At 42.6% G+C, this 21,327-nt stretch overlaps 1 protein-coding gene across 1 annotated transcript; it reads right to left on the reverse strand.

Moving 5' to 3' along the window:
- Nucleotides 1–4,222: 4,222 nt before the first annotated feature.
- On the reverse strand, nt 4,223–18,606 carry EIF3L (eukaryotic translation initiation factor 3 subunit L). Its single transcript, XM_073644298.1, has 15 exons — nt 18,488–18,606; nt 18,288–18,336; nt 14,641–14,851; nt 14,437–14,516; nt 13,734–13,795; nt 13,572–13,641; nt 12,219–12,292; nt 11,929–12,100; nt 10,632–10,786; nt 8,879–9,049; nt 8,651–8,784; nt 6,338–6,511; nt 5,830–6,019; nt 5,595–5,675; nt 4,223–4,385 (listed from the first exon to the last, which is right to left on the reverse strand). Exons 1-15 carry the CDS (start codon nt 18,506–18,508, stop codon nt 4,347–4,349), a joined length of 1,683 nt encoding a protein of 560 aa, XP_073500399.1. The 5' UTR covers nt 18,509–18,606; the 3' UTR covers nt 4,223–4,346.
- Nucleotides 18,607–21,327: the final 2,721 nt, after the last annotated feature.

Genomic DNA, 21,327 nt, shown 5'->3' on the forward strand with positions numbered 1-21,327 from the left:
ACACATAGCAATGCATCAACACTGCTGTGTACAGAAAAATCACGATCTCCTAAGAACGCCAGCTACAGGCTAGCTTTCACAGCAGAATCATCATGATAATCATTGAGGTCTTCAGCAGACCACCGGTTGTCATGGCACCCTGCAATTATGTTATGGGTGCGCCGATGGGTGCGTGGAATGACGCCTTCCCCGACGACCCCTATGAGTCTGCACAAAGTGGTGTATGGGCTCAGACTTTCTATTGAGCCAATACACCACTGTGTGCATGCTCAGGCAGAAGCTCAGCTCTTTTATTTTTTTAAATGATAGAGATTAAATCTCTATTTGATTGAAGAGTATCAAATTTGAACTTAAAAGGAATCTGTCAGCAGGTTTTTGCCACCTCATCTGAGAGCAGCCTGATGTAGTCAGAGAAGCTGAATCCAACGACTTATCACTTAGATTACTGGGTGCAGCCGTTCTGACACAATCAGAGCTTTTAGATTTAGAATGAAGCAGAGCTGAGAAAGCTAGCCACGCCCACACTAGGCTCTGCATGTACAAAGTCCATATACAGTGAGAGACTTATTACAGGAGGGGGCGTTGCTGGACTAGTGTCCTCCTGCAATGTAATCTCTTAGTAATAAATCCTTCACAGTTAGTAAACAACAGCACACTCTTTGACAAGTGACACATCCCTGAATTTTGTGTCTCAGCCTCTATCTCCTGCTATCTTCAGATTACAAAGCATCTGCTGACAAATTCCCTTCAAGCTTTTGAGTATGCAACTTTAAAAGGGGTAGTCCACTACTCGGACTACCATTTCTCAATTACAAATGTTCCACCACATAGTTGTTTTAATTCTGCAATGTCGGCACTGGGTCTACCGTGACATTATATCACGGGTGCACTGCCTCCAATCAGCGGCCACTTCACTCTCATTTCCTTTGGACATAACTGACATCCGGAAAAAAAGCAGCAGCAATTCTCATTTCAAGATGTCAGTTTTGTCCTAAGGATGTGAGAGTGAAGAGGCCACTGACGTTATGTCATGCGAGCCCTGCAACTACACTAGCATTGGTGCCGCTGGAGCAGCACCACAGGGAAGTATAAAGTGTTTATATTCTATGTGGTGAATATTGTAATTGAGAAGGGGGTGTGCGAGTAGTGGACAACCCCTTTAATATCTATCCTCAAGAAAAACTTATCTACAGGGCTGGTAGAAAGGATGTGCATATGAGGAATAGCAGCAGGCTGGAAACATGCACAAAACAACATAGGTCACCACAGACCCAAATTTCATAGAACACTGGCTGCAGTCGCTAGGTCAGATCCATCAATTCTTCAAAATGTTGTCAAATGTTTTATGGAGATCAATCAACTCTACAGCCCCAATTCATCAAGACATTCATTTGCACGCCAGTCTTGATGAACAGTGCATTGTCCCAAGATGTGTGCCTCTTAATGAATTTGGCACATCTTTCAGCTGCCGTGCACCTCCACAAGAAAAATGTACTCCAGTTACACCTCTGTGGTGTAAACTATAATGAATTTGTTGGCCATGCTTCCTCTCTGTCAAGCTTTTTAAAAAGTTGGCGAAGTTAGCAACGACTGGTGTAAAGATGCCAAAACTCACATTTTTGTCAAATGTAACCTGCGCAAAAATGATGCAACATTTCAAAACTGTTTTACTACAGAATTCTGCTGAAACTCTATGATGAATTGGCCTTTGACACAAAGACATCAACAGAGGCGTTGTTCACGCTGGGTCTTTGTGAGGGGGCATGCTGGAGTCAGATACTCCTGCTCAATTGGGAGGTGCATGCCTCCTAATGAATCAGGAGCGTTGGACAAGTGATCTCCCCACAAATCCTACTGCAGTCCCTGCTGGACTTAGGTTTGTGGGGTAGCAAATACCACAGCTAGTCTTTAATTTGACAAGCAGAGGTTGCTACGCCCAGTTAGGCCCACATTACCAGAGTTATGCGAATATATTGTGAGAACGCCAAGTTGCAAAGTTTTAGGCCAGCCTTTAGTTGCGCCAAAATTTTGTGACTTTTCAAATCTTTCTACACCAGAATACTAGAGTTAAAGCTTTGATGAATCGGGTCCTATGACTTTATAACTCCACTTGCTGTCCCATCTAAAAGGACCCATATGAATTGCTAGAAAAACTATCCTAACTCACACACCCCCCTCCCAAGGTGGCCTTCACATGACTGTATTTTTGGTTCAAGTACTGTGAGAAAAAAACTGACAGCACTCAGAGATATGTTATTACATAGGGCTGTTCAGATGACTGTCAGGCAGGATATACAGGTGTTTCTCACAAAATTAGAATATTGAAAAGTTAATTTATTTCAGTTCTTCAATACAAAAAGTGAAACTCATATTGAGTCATTACAAACCGAGTGATCTATTTCACATGTTTATTTCTGTTAATGTTGATAATTATGGCTTACAGCCAATGAAAACACAAGTCATTATCTCAGTAAATTAGAATTATTAAAAAAAAAAAACACCTGCAAAAGGCATCCTAAGCATTTATAAAGGTCCCTTAGTATGTTTCAGTAGGCTCCACAATAATGGGGAAGACTGCTGACTTGACAGATGTCCAGAAGGCAGTCATTGACACACTCCACAAGGAGGGTAAGCCACAAAAGGTCATTGCTAAAGAAGCTGGCTGTTCACAGAGTGCTGTGTCCAAGCATATTAATGGAAAGTTGAGTGGAAGGAAAAAGTGTGGTAGAAAAAGGTGAATAAGCGTCCAGGATAACCACAGCCTTGAAAGGATTGTTAAAAAAATGCCATTCAAAAATTTGAGGGAGATTCACAAGGAGTGGACTGCTGCTGGAGTCATTGCTTCAAGAGCCACCACACACAGACGTATCCAGGACATGGGCTACAAGTATCGCATTCCTTGTGTCACACCACTCATGAACAATAGACAACGCCAGAAGCATCTTACCTGGGCCAAGAAGAAAAAGACCTAGACTGTTGCTCAGTGGTCCAAGGTGTTGTTTTCAGATGAAAGTAAATTTTGCATTTCATTTGGAAATCAAGGTCCCAGAGTCTGGAGGAAGAGTGGAGAGGCCACAATCCAAGCTGCTCGAGGTCTAGTGTGAAGTTTCCACAATCAGTGATGGTTTGGGGAGCCATGTCATCTCCTGGTGTAGGTCCACTGTGTTTTATCAAGACCAAAGTCAGCGCAGCCGTCTACCAGGAAATTTTAGAGCACTTCATGCTTTCCTCTGCCGACAAGCTTTTTGGAGATGGAAATTTCATTCTCCATCAGGACTTGGCACCTGTCCACACTGCCAAAAGTACCAATACCTGGTTTACAAACAACAGTACCACTGTGCTTGATTGGCAGCAAACTCGCCTGACCTTAACCCCATAGAGAATCTATGGAGTATTGTCAAGAGGAAGATGAGAGACACCAGACCCAACAATGCAGACGAGCTGAAGGCTGCTATCAAAGCAACCTGGGCTTCCATAACACCTCAGCAGTGCCACAGGCTGATCGCCTCCATGCCACGCCACATTGATGCAGTAATTGATGCAAAAGGAGCCCCGACCAAGTATTGAGTGCATTTACTGAACATACATTTCAATAGCCCAACATTTCAGATATTAAAAACATTTTTCAAGCTGTTATAAAGTATTCTAATTTACTGAGATAATGACTTTTGTACTTTCATTGGCTGTAAGCCATAATCATCAACATTAATAGAAATAAACACTTGAAATAGATCACTCTGTTTGTAATGACTCTATATAATATATGAGTTTCACTTTTTGTATTGAAGAACTGAAATAAATTAACTTTTTGATGATATTCTAATTTAGTGAGAAGCACCTGTACTTACCTGACTAAGGCTCGGATCCAGAGGCAAAAAGAAAGTTTGTGACCTGAATAGTTTTGTTGATTATCAAAAAAGGACCATCATTGTTTCAAGTGAATCAATTGGAGTAATTCACCATTCCCTATGGGCAGGATTCCCTGTGTGCACTATGAAGCCATCAAAGCCAGACAAAAGATCTGCATCAAATCCACATGCAAACAAGCCCTTACTGGATTGCTTTAGTAATAAACGCTCAGTACTGCTACATAAAAATATTAAAATATTAGCAACAGAGTCGATGGGATGACAAGATTAGATTATCTAAGATTAGCGTGCCTACACAAACTACGTGGTGCAGTAAACATGTCTAAAAGCAGAAAAACATTTACACTGTAAACTGGTTTTGAAAGTTTTTAGATTTTTTATTAAAACATTTAAATCCACTTGATAGCGCCAGCAATGTGTGGGGAGATGTAGGTTGGCCTTCAGTCCTTATAAATATCTTATCTATTTGAACTGCTTTCAAGGTTTCTGGCTCATCTTCTTCAAAGTTTTGTTTAGCTGTAAAACAGAAATCTAAGTTTCAGTCACATAATACAGACGTTCTGAAGAGGCTTTAGAGGCCTCACCTGCACTCTTTAACATGCATTAAACTAGTCCAATATGGCATTCTTGTCTAAGTTTTTGGATCTGTGCATATCTCTAGTAAAAAATCCTTAATGAACCTTGGCAGTAAATGAAAAAGTACAATTATATAATTTCCAATTATTAGACTCCAATAATATACTATACACAAATGCACCTGAAACCAGAAGAGCTTAAATCTTTGAATACAGCTACATAACAATTAACCTATTAATCATAAGATTAAAGGGAACCTGTCAGGTCAGATAACGCTATTAACCTGCAATAGCTTTATGAGGGTGCCCGGCAGCAGTACTGAAAATGCAGCACCCAGGAGAAAATTAACTTTATTTCTCCCGGGAGCAGCCGGCTTTCAGTCATACAAGCTTGCTAGCATGGCTTCAGTTACCTCTCACAGCACTGTGAGCCGGTCACCACGACGCAGCATTTTGACTGACAGCTGTCACTGATGAATCGCAGAGCCAGCTGTCAGTCAGTGCCGGTCCATGCTTACAGCTGCTGCTCTCAGTGCTGTGAGCAGGGACTGTAATTGCTCCAGGCTTGACGGAAAGCCAGCAGCTCCATGGAGAAATAAAGTTCATTTTCTCCCGAGTGCAGCACTTTCAGTACAACGGCTGGGCACCTTCATAACACTATTAACCTGCAGATTAAACCTATATCTGCAGGTTAATAGAAGTATCATACTAGACAGGTTCCCTTTAAATAGAACGCTAAATCTAAAGAAAGCATGGTCATAGGAGTCAAAATTAGAGGTTTTTTTCCTTTGATTTAAAGGGGTAATCTTGTTCGGCTCACTTCTGTATCGGTAGGTGAGCAGATATCTGACTGGCGTGCCTGAGCGGCAGGTATTGGGCACCTGTCCCATTCTAACTAATAACCTTATGTGGACTACCTGTATGTCCATTCTAGTGAAATAATTCCAGATGGCATCAGAGATGAATTTCAGCTTGTGCACGCAAGTGAGGAGAGGAGAATGATATCTGCCACAGATGCCCACAAGCTGTAAGATATCTGAAGGTGTGACATCAACGGCCCCACTCGCCTCCAGGTACAGCAGTGAGCGGAACCGCCTTACTGCTTTACAGCGCTAGAACATGAGCCCTTAGAATTATAGCAAACCCTCACCTCTTCAAACTTGTGTATCTGTCGTATAAAGAAGTCTCCGTAGCGTCGGGCGACTTTGGTATCTGCAATGTGAATCATGTCCTAAAGGAGAATGGAATCAAAATAAGTTGTGGAAGGTCAGTTACACATAATATATGAACGACAACAACTATGCGGATAAGACAAAAACCAGAATGCCATCCAATGTATTATTAAATGTGTAAAACTTGGAAAATCACACAGCTGAATACTGTACCTTATCTATGTAGAAGTCCACTTCTGATGCGGACTGAAATTCTCCCTCCAGTGCAGAAATGCCGCTAGTCCACACGAGGTTCTTCATCTTATGCTTGAAAACGAGAAGCTGAATGCGAAATTCCTGTTCTGGTAAATCCAAGAATCCTGCCAGCTTGGCCACGGGCATAGTGGTATATAACTTCAGGAAACTGGGAGGGAAAAAAAAAAGCAAACATGGTGAAAACTCAATTATGTGAGGTCTCTGGACATCTTTCTACCCCAACATTCTCCGCTCGAAGGAATGTCCCCAGGACGACATATGATCAAGCACTTTGCCGTTTAGGTCTTGCTGACTCTTGCTTTGTAAAAAATAAACGATATATATTATTGTGCCTGCGTATGATCCTGCATTGGTACAACATGGGCTCATTGGATACTATAAGCAGGACATTCAGGATAATTCAGTATACTGCTGCGTGCAGAGGCGCGATGTGACACCTTACACCAGTTCCAGAATGGAGACGCACCTGCGGATGGTGGACAGCTGTGCCTGCTGCTGGACTTCATCCAGAAAGACTTTAAGTTGCTGAAGATAAGGTTCTTTGTGAGAGTTGGGGTGAACATTATCATAGTTAGGGACCACTGGTGACAGGAACTTGGGGCAGGCGTAATTAAAGAGCTCTTCATAAATCTGTGCATCGCTGATGAGTAGAAGAAAATTTACAAGTGGTCAGAAATTACAAAAACACAGAATATTTACTTGTAATACATACCCAAATGTTGTAGATCATCCAAACCCTCGGACACATTTCTATCTGAAATGTGTACTGAGCCATCTACTCTAATCACAAGTTTAATGGCGTTTTTCACCTATAGGAAATTCCAAGGGGGAACTGGAAAAGGTTTCCCCAGGAGAAAGCTGTCATTTTTATTTTAAAATTTTATAAATGAAAACCAAACTGTATGGACAAAAGTATCAAATACAGGTTTATCATTTAGTCCCATTGCAACAGGTTATAAAATCCTGCCTCTCGCCACACCATCTGCCTTTACTAACATGTCTTGGAGAAAACTTGGCACTCAGGTAATTGATGACAAAAGATAATTTTATTGTGTGCAGGCAATCCAAAATAAAGAAGGTCATTGCATGGCCTAGACGTCATCAGTTAGATTGCTGTGTGTATAAGGACACAGGTCACAACGAACGCTCTGGTTGAGCAGAGAACGCTGCGGTGGTGAGTGGCCAGGAAAACGTTACCTGACTGACTACACTGATTAGGCTGTAACATTGGTAAAAGAGGGATAACGTTATAAAGTTGTTTTTCAGGGGTCGGCCTTGGGCCCTTCATTCCAGTGAAGAGACATAATACTTCGGAATACCACAGCATTTTGTATGATTGTAGCTCCTTGTGTTAACAGTTTGGGGGGATTGAGATTCAGGCCCTCTCGCCAGCATAAGTATCTGATCTTACAAATGCTTTTCTGGATGAATGGGCAAAAATTCACACAAATACCGGCTAAATATTGCAGTAAGCCTTCCCAGAAGAGTGGAAGCCGTTATAGCTGCAAAGTAGGAACAAATCCATATTAAATCAAACCAAGTAGGATCCCGGCACTCACATGTGAAATAATTAGTCTTAACAATAAACGGCTAATTTTTTTTTTTATTGAAAAAAGCCCAGAAGGGGCTGATGACTTGTATGTTGAGACAATAAATGGCTAATTATTTCACATGTGAGTGCCGGGATCCTACTTGGTTTGATCTGCATTTCCTTGACGCGCAGAAGAACCATATGGAGTGCCGACCAGCCTGCCTTTTCCTTGTAACTCCACATTAATACTGTAAGGTGGCTAACGGACACATAGTACTAAGAGGCTTGTTGGGTGCATCTGAGGCAGGTTTTACGGGCAGCCTGAGAGACGGGTGGGTCTGGCTGCCCACATACCCCACCTCTGGGTGTGCTTCACATAATAAAATAGAGTCAGTTTGACAAGTGGTCTGTGTCTGGAACTGAGAAGACCTCCTGTGTGATGTCTCCAGTCTGAGCCGGTATACTGGATGCTATCCAGCCTGTGTGTCCTGGACTGTCTCTAAAGTGACTGTGTTGGAACACTTTACTTTGTTTTGCCTGCACTGAAAGGCCGTTTATTCTCCTTTGCTTGTGGCATGGGTTATGAAGCACCAATAAACCAGCCTGGACATTTAAATGGAAACTGTTCCTGTGTTCTCTCACCACGCACAAAAGTGAGTAGCATTTCCACAATACCCATGTATTTTTAATGGGATTTCAAAAAATCCTGTAGTTGTAGTGTGAATATATAGAAGACACGTTGCATAAATGTGGCCCAAAGGCCGCAACTCCCATTTATACATGTCAAGCGCTTATCCCAGTACCACGTCACTAGGGGGGTGGCGGAATAAACCTACCTTCATTTACACTAATGCAAAACCTAGGTCAAGCCCAGCAACCACCATGTATTTTTTCTCTGCCCTATTCCATGCTTATACAGGGGCTATAAGAGAGAAAATGCCAAATTGCCCATGACCTTTTTATTCTAGCTTTAGATGGGAGCCCTAGTGATATGCCATATTTATGGTTAGAAAACTGAGGCCCTGCTGTACCTGTCCATATAGAGGGCTTTTTACAGATGCGTAATATTCTGCAACCCTAAAAAATAATTGAGCAAATATTTCCAAATTGCAATGGAAAAAAAGAGGAAAATATATATTTTTTTTAGCTATTTGTAATCAGAATCAATAATACAGAGACTCCAATAGATTTAAGGAGAACAGACGCCCACCATATAAAACATGGTCATGCAGCTTAAGACTTCCTTACCCTTTCTGCATACGTAACATTTTGTCCCCATATTTCTCTCTCAGCTGAGTGTGAATACTCTCATCAATGCGCATGGGGTACATGGTGAGGGCGATGGCCAGCAGGGCATGCATCTGCTCATTCTGCTTGTTAATCTGTGCAGAAGGAATACAAGGTTTGTAAATCCAGCGATCATTCATAATGTGATAATAAAAATATAAGAGATGGCTGAACACATAAGGGGCTTACCATTTCATACTTGTATGTGGTTCTCTGGAACATACTCTTGGTTCTCTGGATATATAGCAAGATATTAGCGAACACACGAATGGCATCCTGATATCTTCGCATCATAAGGTAAGCAAAGCCAACATAATAGTACGTGGTCACCTGACACTCCGGCACTCGGGAGTACATACTCTGCAAGCAGAAGATCAGACATACACTATATTTCCAGAACAACTGAACAGAAGGAAGAAATTATTACATGGTTGACAGTACAGATAACAGAAATCTAAGTTTGAGCAAGACCTGCAGTAGTTCTCTGATCCAGATATCCCAAAAGTTCTTGGCAGCCATTAGAAGGGTTGTCCATCCATTCTCCCATTGATGCGGTGAAGTAGTCCTGTGCCCTTAGCAGAGAAACACCCCCAAAACATAATGTTTCCACCTCCATGATTGACAGTGGGGACGGTGTTCTTTGGGTCATAGGCAGCATTTCTCTTCCTCCAAACACGGCGAGTTGAGTTAATGCCAAAGAGTTAAATTTTTGTCTCATCTGACCACAGCACCTTCTCCCAATAACTCACAGAATCATGCAGGTGTTCACTGGCAAACTTCAGACGGGCCTGCACATGTGCCTTCTTGAGCAGGGGGACCTTGTGGGCACTGCAGGATTTTAAACCTTTAAGGCGTAATGTGTTACCTATGGTTTTCTTGGTGACTGTGGTCCCAGCTGCCTTGAGATCATTAACAACTTCCCCCCGTGTAGTTTTAGGCTGATCTCTCATCTTCCTCATGATCAAGGATACCCCACGAGGTGAGATTTTGCATGGTGCCCCAGATCAATGTCGATTGACAGTCATTTTGTATTTCTTCCATTTTCTTACTATTGCACCAACAGTTGTCTCCTTCTCACCCAGCATCTTTGTAGCCCATTCCAGCTTTGTGCAGGTCTATGATCTTGTCCCTGACATCCTTAGAAAGCTCTTTGGTCTTGCCCATGTTGTAGAGGTTAGAGTCTGACTGATTAATTGAGTCTGTGGACAGGAGTCTTTTATACAGGTGACTATGTAAGACAGCTGTCTTTAATGGAGGTAACAAGTTGATTAGGAACGTCTAACAGGTCTGTAGCAGCCAGAACTCATAATGATTTGTAGGGGGATCAAATACTTATTTCTCACTGCAACATGATGTATCCAATTCATACAATGCGATTTTCTTGATTTTTTTTGTGGAAATTCTATCTCTCAATGTTAAAATTCACCTACCCTTAAAATTATAGATTGTTCATGTCTGTCAGTGGGCAAACTTACAAAAACAGCAAGGGATCAAATTATTATTTCCTTCACCAATATCTATACATACATTAGTTTTTGAGCATGTTGATAAAGCACTTCTGAAGCAGACCTCAGATCTCAGCTGAGAGTCACGTGCATTAAATCTACAGCAATTTGTAAAATACCATTTTTCTTTAGCACGAGAGATTTGCAAAATCTGTGCTCAAGTACAGTATGTTCACACTTGGCAGATTTGTTGTAGAAGTTACAGCAGAATAAAAAAAAAATAAAAAATGGAGTTTAAAAACATGTTGCTGTATTATCCTCCTGCAAAAGTTCTGTATTACATAAAGTTGCTTGAGAAGAAATCAGCTAAAGTGAAAAATCGAAGATACTTCCACATTCATAGGTAACAACTGGTTTGGTGCCAATCCAGACTTCTGCTTTACCATCGCAGCAACCAATAGTTGTACGTGCTTATTAATAGTAATGGTAGATAGTACCTTCTTATTGAGCTCAATGTTTTCCAACACTTTAATAGCCTGATAATAATCTCCAAGAAGCGAGTGCAGACGAAGCAGTCCAACCAAGCTGAAGTATCCAAGCATCTTGTATAGGGAATGTCTGCCGTATTCTCCAGCTACACTTTCAGGGTCACCTGGGGGAGAGAGAAAGAGGATTTACAAAAAGAAACTAAAACTATGCTATGTATTGCATAAGTAACTATGTACTACAGCAGACCATCAAACACTGCTAGTTAGTGGGGCTTAAAAGTGAGTTAACAAGGGGACATTCATTACGCTGATATTTTTCCTCTATGAAGGAACGTCAAGCGAGTGCAGAGAGTCATCTGACATATTTAGCTCCACTGAAGAGCAATTAAGCAAAAGTAAATGAGTACTTCTAATCAGGGCTGTGCAGTCGGAGTCATGGAGTCGGTGTTCATTTTGGTGGAGTCGGAATAAAATGGACCGACTCAGACTCCTAAACTATATAATAAATTGGGTTCAGTAGTTTAATGCAGTTTGTGGGGAATATTTTTTCATAAGGATTTGGGAAAGTTATGAAATGTCCTATAAATGTCTGACCTATTCCTGATCTAAGGGTCTAGACTTTTAGCTGAGATGAATCTGTGCTGCTGTAAATCGATCACTTAAACATGAGCCATGTATGAGGGAGTCGGAATTGTGGAGTCGGTGTCATGGAAATTCAGGAGTCGGAGCTTTGGCTTACCAACTCCACAGCCCTGCTTCTAATTACTAAATATTTGTAGAGATCCAGCAGACACTGCACAGAAAGAATTAAAGGTTTCCTAGAATAAATAGGCAGGTACCTCACTTAAATGAATTATCCAGACTTGGAGTGCAGCTGTGCAGTCACTATGTGACTGCAGATTTGTGAATCTGCAGAGTGCGCGCTGGATTCTGGTGCACGAAGCGAGCGGGCTCGTGAATGCAATTTGCATAATGTGGTCACGTACCGACTAGATGTGTGTGGCCTGGCTTAATTCAAGTCAATTAAGGGAGGCCGGACATGTCTAGTTGGAATGTGCCTGGAAATATGCAAATTGCATACTTGCATTCACAAGCCCACTGTAGATCCTGACAGTGGGCACTGAGAGGATTCACAAGTCTGCAGTCACATAGAATGGCTGCAAAATTGAGCACCGAGCCTGGACATCACCATTGATAAAAATAAACAACTGTCAGTGGCATAAAAACCCAGACAGATTCTGTGTCGAGAACACAACAGGAACATGAGCCAAAGACACCAAGCATCAAGTACAGCTCTATCCCTCACCTCCACTGGTGTAAATCTCCAGCTGCCGGTTAATGTTGGATTTATCCACTAGAGAATGTAACACATTAAGGACGCTGTGAACGTTCCAGATCTTGGGGTTGGAACGCAGGAATTCAATTTCTTCCTCTGATTTCTTTGCGGTCTTACACCGATACTGGCTGAATGACTGAAACTGCATAGTGCAGAAATAGACAGATTTAACCAAGAGTGAAAATATTAGGTCTGCATGTTCAAAGAGAGACGCGTGAGCAGAGCGCAGCGGGAGAAAGTCTACAGGAAAATATCTGTACCTGGTAAATGAATTCATCAATAATATCCCACAGCCACTGGTTAGGCAGCTCCAAGGGCGCAGGACCATCAGCATCTACAAGCAATTCATCAGTGTCAATGCAAATAATATCGCACCAGCAACACAACACAAGCCACAGACAAAACTGTCATGTCATTCCTAGAGGAGTTATCCCACAATCAATCATCATATAGTCACAGGATTCACATGCACGTCCATTACTGCCATATGTGATCATGCATGTGCACTACTGATCTATCCACACTCAGCACACAGGATTAGCTTTGTGTGTTCAGTGGGTGGGAGGGGGTTTGCAGTGGTTATACCCCCCCACTGATCTCACCTGTCGATACGTAAATTTGTGTGAAAACACCTTTAAAAGAGGTAGTCCGAAGGCCAAAGAAATTTTCATCTAACTCCCTATCTAGTGCAATAATTTAAACCCATTTCAATTAGGCTTACATTAAAAATTCCCTACCGTCCCCTAACTACACTAACTGCTATTACATCTTTTTTCCCTACTTCCCATGCGCTGACGCTTCGTGTGAGAATCCCAGTGCATGATGAGATACTCAAACAAAGAGTCATAAGAGGGTAGAGGCTGCGGTCACTGCTGCAGTCGCCGCCCCCTCCCTGCAACCAAGAGTCATCAGTGCTGTCCATTTCAGGGCATGGGCTAGTCCGTGCACGCTGTCATTGTGCGATGTGCAGTCATAGCATGTGCTCTGTGTTGTCAGCTCAGATCAGTAATAATGAGCCAACACCACAGAGGAGAGTGCACTGTCAGAGCACGACGTCAGAATACCCGGCGGCGTGCAGAGAACAGCACCGTCCCCACAAGTGACACAGCGATCAGGGACTAGCCCAGCCCCTGAAATAAGCGTCACTGATGAAGCTTCAGTTCAGGGAGGAAGCAGGGGCTGTGGCAGCCTCTCCCCCTAATGAAGCTTCATTTCAGTATCCCAGCATGCACATAGCGTCATCAAAAAGCAAGTAGGGAAAAAAAATACAATAGCAGTTAGATAGTGAAGTTAGGGGACGTTAAGGAATTTTTAGTGCAAGCATATTAGAAACTAGTTTGGATTACGGTACTAAATAGATAGGGAATCCGATAAAAAAAAGGGTGGTCCGAAAGCCAAAAAACCTTAACATTTACAACCTAAGGCCATGTTCAGTTTTTTACCTCAGTATTTGTAAGCCAAAACCAGGAGTGGAACAATCAGAGGAAAAGTATAATAGAAACACGTCACCAGTTCTGTATTTATCACCCACTCCTGGTTTTGGCTTACAGATACTGATATGATATACTGACCAAATACTCAACGTGTGAATGTGGCCTAACAGTCAAACTTACTCAAAATGTAGTTGAAGAGATTGCAGTAGTTGTAGTAAGATTCAAAACGCTGCTCCAATGTGGGTCCTCCCTAAAGAAAGGGCAAGAATCAGTGTTATTGCATCCCCCCAAATACAACTTATGCACCGGTGTCCAAATTAAAGCTGCAGAACGAATACTTACGCTAACTTTGGCGTAGATGTGTCTGTAATATAGCTCCTTATAGAGGATTAAGAACACCGCATCTGAAAGAGAAGGGAACTGGTTATAAACACCCACACATTAAGTTTAGATGGTTGTTTTAGATTGCTAACAAAGTCAGAAAAAAAGAGAAACAGTTATCAAAACCACAAGAACAAAAGTGGAGAAAGTAGCATTAGCAAGTAAGAAGTGGTCAGCATTTAATTTCTAAAATGGAAAACTGCTTCCTTTTCTATTGCACTAAATTTAATTGACTCTTTTGACTGCAAAAGCATTTCAGCCTATAAAAAAGGGTGCAAATAATAACTCATGAGGGTATGGGCACACAACGTCTTTCAGACAGATTCAGCCTAAAGAAGCACTATAAAAAAATGCAGAGCAATGTTAAAACTTCTGTTAATTCTTTTAACCACTGCAAGTTTGAAAACCGGGATGTGGCCGCACGTTCAATATTTGGGGGGCTTCTGCTTGGAAGCTGCTAGCTATTAAAAGGACAGAAAAAAAAAAGCAGACAGTAAAACTGGTGCAAAAATGCCAATGAAGACGCTTTGGGAAAAACACCGCCGTAATTTTCCTGCACAGTCTTAGCCTTTGATAACTTGGCAGGTACACCGGCGAATAAGAGATGTCATGTGCACCTTCCCCAAGTCATACAGCCATCAGTAACGTAAATGCCCACACCTACCATTCCCAACTTGCGGAGCGATTGCTTCTGCTTCAGGCCATGGGGAATTCTTGAAGAAACGTTCAGTTAACTTTGTCCAGCTGCAATGAGAAGAAAGCAGTAAGTCAGTGAGAAATAACGATGGTAGAGTCAGTCATGAGAGTAGCAGCTGCAAAAAACTGATCACACTGTCATATGAACCTCCATGCTGCAGAACCTCTTTACCTGTTCTCATAGATATCTTGTATCTCGTACACCTTCTGGTCGATGACATCGCTGGACACTCGGCTGGCCTGCAGCTCGTACACCTTCTGATCTATCAGGTCAGACACTGTCTTGTGGAAGTACTGAATAAAGTTCTTTATCACTTCAGGGATGACCTGATAGGTTTGCTGCTCATACTGGCGTTCATATGCCAGGTCCTGCTTGGGGTCACCTGTGATAAAAAGTGAAAATGCTTATCAATACTAAATAATATATAATAACTCACACATACTAGTTCGACGTTTTGGTGGGATAAGTGAACGAGGCTCCAAGAAATATTGAGCGATTGGTGATGTAATATCCACAATTTGCTGCTGATGTTTTTACAGGAGCATGGTTAGGCTCAATGGACATAATGGAAATCACCAATACAATTCTGCCTCATCTCATCGGCTGACGTGTAATATACAAGAGACATACAAAGCATGTTATGTTTCTAAAGGGAACCAGTCATGTCAGATATTTTTTTTTAAGTAAATTTATTGCTTTTTCATTTAGTTTTACAAATCAAAAAGAGAAATAATATAACATGTTACAAAAGACATCATGTTTACATTCATGAGCGCACTTCATATATCACACTTAAAAAATCCTATATAACTGTTAGACTTTTAAAGGGAATCGGTCATGTGAAAAATGCTATTAACCTGCAGATTAATAGCGTTCTGAACCTGCCTGGTACCAAGAGGAAAGGAACTTTATTTCTTCGGCAGCATTCGGGTTTCAGGCACAGGGGCAGCGCCGGTTCAATCACCGCTCTGTGAATGTAGAGCGATGGCTCTAACTTTGCCCCCGGCCCTGACAGCTGGACCTAATGCTGAGCTGCTGTCAGTCAGTGTCGGGGTGCAGTTACAGCCGCTGATCTCTATACACAGAACGGTGACTGAACCCGTGCAGGCGATGCCCCCGTGCCTGAAACCAGTACACTATTGGGAGGTATAATGTTAATTTCCTCCTGACAGCGTGGGTCTAAGTGCCAGCACCAGGCAGGTTCAGAACGCTATTAACCTGCAGATTAACCCCATATCTGCAGGTTAATAGCGTTTTTTTCACGTGACAGGTTCCCTTTAAGTCCTCAAGACAGTAACAGCATTTGGAATCTTTGTGACACCTTCAGCCTTCCCAATTTACCGTCTAATTCTTCGATACCTTCCTTTCAGTGTGTATAAAAGCTTGTACTAAATGTTTTATCTCTACAGCACTATAATACGTCGAAATAAACTTTCTTCAATTATCAAGGAAAAGCTTAGTTTTTCTTTTATCGCGTTCTGTTTCTATCCGCTCAATGTTCAGCAAACGTCTTAGTTTGTCTCAAATCAAGTGTTATGAAGGTACTGATTGCGATAACCAATCTTTTAAAATGGCCTTTTCTAGAGATCAGAAAAATGGAGTGTATGAGAAAAGGAAAGCGACCAGAGCTTGTGCTCCCATGCACTCCTCCTTCTTTATGAAATATTGCTAAAATAGGGCTTACAATATTATATTCCAAATATGTTCTACACTTGATTGGATTATGCTTAAGAATGTTTGGACTATACTACACTGCAATAGTCTGTTTTGCAAGTCTTACATTTAGGGCAATATGAGATTCTATCAGTCTGAAGTGTACCTGATCACGCTATTAACATGCAAATACAGGGATAATCTGCAGATTAATAATGTTATGAAGGTGCCCAGTCATCGTACTGAAAATGCAACACCTGGGAGAAAGTAAACTTTACTTCTCCCTGTAGCCGCTGCTTTCAGTCATACCGGCGTCTCCGGAGCAATTAGTCACCGTTCACAGCACTGAGAGCAGCGGCTGTAAGCACGGACCGGCACTGACTGACTGTCGGCTCAGAAGTGCATCAGTGTAGAGCTGCCACTCTCTGCGCTGTGAGCAGTGACTGTAATTGCTCAGGACATGGTGGTATGACTGAAAGCGGCGGCTCCAGGGAGAAAACAAGTTAATTTTCTCCCAAGTGGCACACTTTAAGTACAATGTCTAGGCACTTTCATAATTATCCCTATATCTGCAGGTTAATAGTGTTAGCTGACCTGATAGATTCCCTTTAATGAGGCTGGTGGAAAATGTAATGCAAAATCAACAGGGTAAAATCACAGCTAGTGTGCTGGTTTGTTCGTTGTATCAGAGGAGAAAGGGGTCAACTAAATAAGAGCACAAGGTGACGGTTACAGAACCACGTGGGCACGTTTGTGTGTGGTCAGAAGAAATAGCAAGAAGAATTTCCTCCCCTTCTTCCAAGAACCTTATCTTTCTCATTTTTCTGTTGGCATAGCAGTATGAGGGCTTGCTTTTTGCAGGGGGAAAATTCCAACAGGGGTGAAATGGTAAGAACAAAAATGCAAATCCGCCATTGTATGCTGGGGCTTGTATTTACAGCATTCATTGTATGGTTAAAAAAAAAAATTTGATCTGGCAATATGATTCTTCACGTCAGAACGATTACAAAAGTATACATATTGTTAGGGAGGTGCATCAACCAAAAAACAGCAATTATTTTCTCTGTACGGTGCTGACTATATGGGTTAATTACAGTAACTTATATTTTCATTTACTGAACTTTTACAGACGCAGCGATAACGAACGTCACTTTAAAAAAAATATATCTACTGTATTTTTAGTCCCCTTCAAGGGCATGAATCTGATCTACAGTATATAGAAGACATGATGATCACTTCTGAAGCCCAGTGATTGACAGCAGCATTTTTGTGGTTAAGAAGGACCAACCACTATGTCAAAAGTGGCCAATTTTTGCTTTTATTTAATTCCCGCTGCTCCAATAACAATCTAGCACCTGCCTTGTATAGAGACCACACACACTTTACCCACATCTGACATAGGACGAGGTAGATCCTATGTGGGGAAGGGACAGACCATAGGAAAGTCATCAACAATTTCTAATGATACAGCGACATTTAGGAAAAGGTTTCTAACAGCAGAGACCCTGCAGACACAAACTGCGCATGCAGAGTGCCGGGTGCCCCAGCCAAGGCATCTGAGCAGAGGGACTTTGTAGCCAATGCTAATTAGTCACATCTGGTGAGACGTGGAGAAAAAAAGTGGCCTTGTGAACTTCCACTGACAAAAGATCAATATATAAATATATGAAAAGTTAGTAGCACTGAGAACTGGAAAACACCACAAACTAAAAGGTGTTGAACTAAATGGGTGATCGCGTTCAGAAAATCATCTTCCTCCAGCTGCAGTTTGTTATAACAGACCCCTCTTTCCTCACTGTCTTCAGGTCCTGGCACCGAGTCTCTGCAGCTGCTCCAGTGCCTAATACGCTGACGTCACAATGACAACGCTGCAGCCAATCAGTGAGCTGAGTAGTTTGTACAGTCAATCTGAGAAAAGCCACTAAGCTCACAGGTTGGCTACAGTGGCGCCTACGTAGATCTCAGGCTACAGAAAATTCACCATGACGTCAGCGCTGCAGACAATCACAGACACCAGGAGCAGCAGCAGAGACTCTGTGCTGGATCTGAGGAGGGTGAGTGTTATAAAACTGCAGCAGGAGGATTGCAGGTTTCTTAAGGGGACAACCCCTGTAATGGTAGGTGATTCCCAGTGTGCACATAGGAGACAGGAGCAATAATCCTACCTGTGTGCGTGTCATAGTCCGCCTGGTAGCTGTAGGGATCATATGGGGTCTGCAGAAAAACAGATCAGAGGGAAATGAGCACAAGCAATAATAACCCATCCACACTGGGATAACGACAGCCGTAAAGAGAGCAATCACACGGGACTCGCCCCCGACACCACTACTGTGATTGATTCATCATCTATTCCACAGCCACTCACATCGTAATCCTCGTACGACATGATGAAGTCTGCAGACCAGCCACCGGCAACTGCAGCGCGCACAGGGAGGAAAGGAGAGACCAACTTCCGGCGACTTCCTATGACCGCACTTCCGGTGTCGCGGGCACCCAATCAGGGCCGCTTTTACATTTCTGCTTCAGCACGATTCTTTGCGACCTTGTGCCTGATTGGCTTTTCTTGGTCACGTGTGTTGCAGGCCGCTCTCGCGTGTAGCTGGCTCTACCACATGGAGATGGTTGTTATCTAGTAGCAGACCTTCTGTGGCAGCTCCTGGATCACAGCTGTGATTACTGCAGAGCTCCTCAGGTTTAACATTAGGATCTGTTGTACTGCTGATAAGTGATCCTAGGTCTGGTCATTTCTACACACTATTCAACTATCAGGCCTAAGGGGGTGACATACTTTTTTTATGTTGTGTTCACACTGAAGTTTTTTAGCAGGTTTTCAGAGCCTTAGGCTATGTGCCCACGATGCAGAAATGCTGCATATTTTTTACGCTTCTCCCTGGCAGGAAATGCGTTTTTTACATGCGTTTTTCCTGCCAGGTAGAAGCATTTATCAAGCGTCTTTGCATGAATTTCTGCATGCGGGTTATCAAGCGCTTTTCCAAGAGATTTCAGCATCACTTGGAAAAGTGCTTGACAACTTGTTCACACTATATAAATCCATGCAACCGGCATGGATTTATAGTAGTGTGACCAAGTAAGTTAAAAAAAAAAGAATAAGAATGGTAAAAAATAAAGTTTATACTCACCTTACGTTGTCCTCCCGGTGTTATCTCCGCTGCGTCCGGTGTGTTGGGCGGCTCGTGCTGTTGTGAAGGACCTGCGGTGACATCATTGAGCCATGTGATGGGTCACATGACTCAATGACGTCATGGCAGGTCCTTTACAACAGCGCGAACATTGCAAGAGACCGGACGGAGCAGACAAAACACCGGGAGGACATCAGAAGGTGAGTATAAGGGTATGTGCACACGATGCAGAAATGCTCAGGATTTTTTCCTGAGCGTTTCTGCATCTCTCTGGCAGGAAAAAACGCATGCGGATTGTACATGCGGTTTCCTGCCAGGGACATGCGGAAATGAAGCGGTCTTCACTTTCCTTTCCGCATGCGGGTTGACAAGCGCTTCCCAAGCGATTTTAGCTTCACTTGGAAAGTGCTTGTCAACTTCACACTATATAAATCCATGCAACCGGCATGGATTTATATAGTGTGTGAATGTCAAAAAATAAATATATACTTTACCCTCTGATGGCCCCCGGTGTCCGGCTTCGCTCAGTCTCGGCTGCCGGCAGTGAAGACTTTAGGACCTTCCGACGTCAGCGTCACGTGACCCGTCACATGACTCTGACGTCAGCGAAGGTCCTTCTTCATTCAACCGCGAAGTGCGGGGAATCAAGCAGGAGCGCTGCGCGGGCCGTCAGAAGGTGAGAATATCTATATTTTTTATTTTATTCTTTTTTTTTTAATGGTACCTGGGTCTGGATGAGAGTCCTCTCCTCCACACCCGGGTACCAGCCGCACATTAGACCGCATGAAAAGTGCATCAACATATACAGTGATGCGGATTCCATGCGGTCTAATGCAAGTCAATGGCGGCAAAAGAGCAGCGTTTCCGCAAAATTAATTGACATGCTGCGGATTTTTGACCGCAGCGTTTACGCTGCGGAAAAATCCGCATCATGGGCACAGCCCATGCGGATTTCAATTGGGGAACATTGCTGCCCTTCTACCATGCGTTTTTCATGCTTTTCCGCGGCGTTTACGCAACTGCAAAAACGCCGCGGAAACGCATGAAAAACGCATCGTGTGAACTCAGCCTAAGCTTTATTTTTTATTTTAAATTCTTTTTTTTACAGTTTCTATGGTACCCAGGTCTGGATGAGAGTCTCCTCTCCTCCAGACCTGGGTACCATCTGCACATAGAAACGCATAATATCCGTGTGTACAAATGTATTGACACGGATATTATGCGTTTCAATGCAAGTCAATGGCGGTGATTACGCTGCGTGTCCGCAAAATGAATGGACATGCTGCTTATTTTTGAGCGCAGCATCAATGCTGCGGAAAAATCCGCAGCATGGGCACGGGCATTGACATTGCGGCTTGTCATTGGGAACCATGGGGGGCGGATTACCAAGCGTTTCCCAAGCATTTATGCTTCGGAAATTCCGCAGCATAAACGCTTGAAAAACGCATAGTGGGCACACAGCCTAAAGCTTCGTTCCCATGATGAGCTTTTAGTGCATTTTTGACCCTGCGTATTGCAGGAACAATGCCTTACAATCCCAGCAAAGTGGGTGAGATTTATAGAGCTCTCCTGCCCACTGTGTTTCTTTTTAACACAACATAAACTGACCTGTGGTGCGAGATTCAAATCCGCAAAGGTCAATTTCTCTTGCGGGTGCGCTGAGTTTTTTGTCTCTTCTTACTGGGTCATATTTTAAATAAAGCTGCATTGTTTTTGATACTTCCTGGTTGAGATTCTTATGTGCGGATTACATATGTGATTGATGCATTTCTGCCGCGGACACGCACTAAAAACGCATGTGTGATTTTACCTGATTTTCTGCATTTAATGCAACTTTATAGGAAATATTTACACACAAAACTCAGCGTACCTGCAAGAGAAAATGTCAGGCTGCTTATTTCAAACACGCATCACAGGTGAGGTTACATTGAGTAAAATAAAAGCACAGGGGGCAGGAGATTTCTATAAATCCCATCCACTTTGCTGGATTTGTAAGATGCTTCGTTTTTGATGTAGCAAAATATGCAGCATCAAAAATGCACCAAAAGCTGATCTCTGGAACGTA

The sequence above is a fragment of the Phyllobates terribilis genome, unplaced genomic scaffold, assembly GCF_046119375.1.
Source record: "Phyllobates terribilis strain yellow unplaced genomic scaffold, ASM4611937v1 Scaffold_8__6_contigs__length_399053987, whole genome shotgun sequence".
Lineage (NCBI taxonomy): Eukaryota > Metazoa > Chordata > Amphibia > Anura > Dendrobatidae > Phyllobates > Phyllobates terribilis.

Excerpts from the sequence above, each read along its gene's own strand:
- EIF3L (XM_073644298.1), bottom strand. The coding sequence starts at position 18,508 with ATGTCGTACGAGGATTACGAT. Across the intron at positions 13,796-14,436 it reads CGCTCCGCAAGTTGGGAATG|ATGCGGTGTTCTTAATCCTC; the intron begins GTAGGTGTGGGC and ends CTTCTCTTTCAG. Across the intron at positions 6,020-6,337 it reads CAGCTGTCCACCATCCGCAG|TTTCCTGAAGTTATATACCA; the intron begins GTGCGTCTCCAT and ends TTTCCCTCCCAG.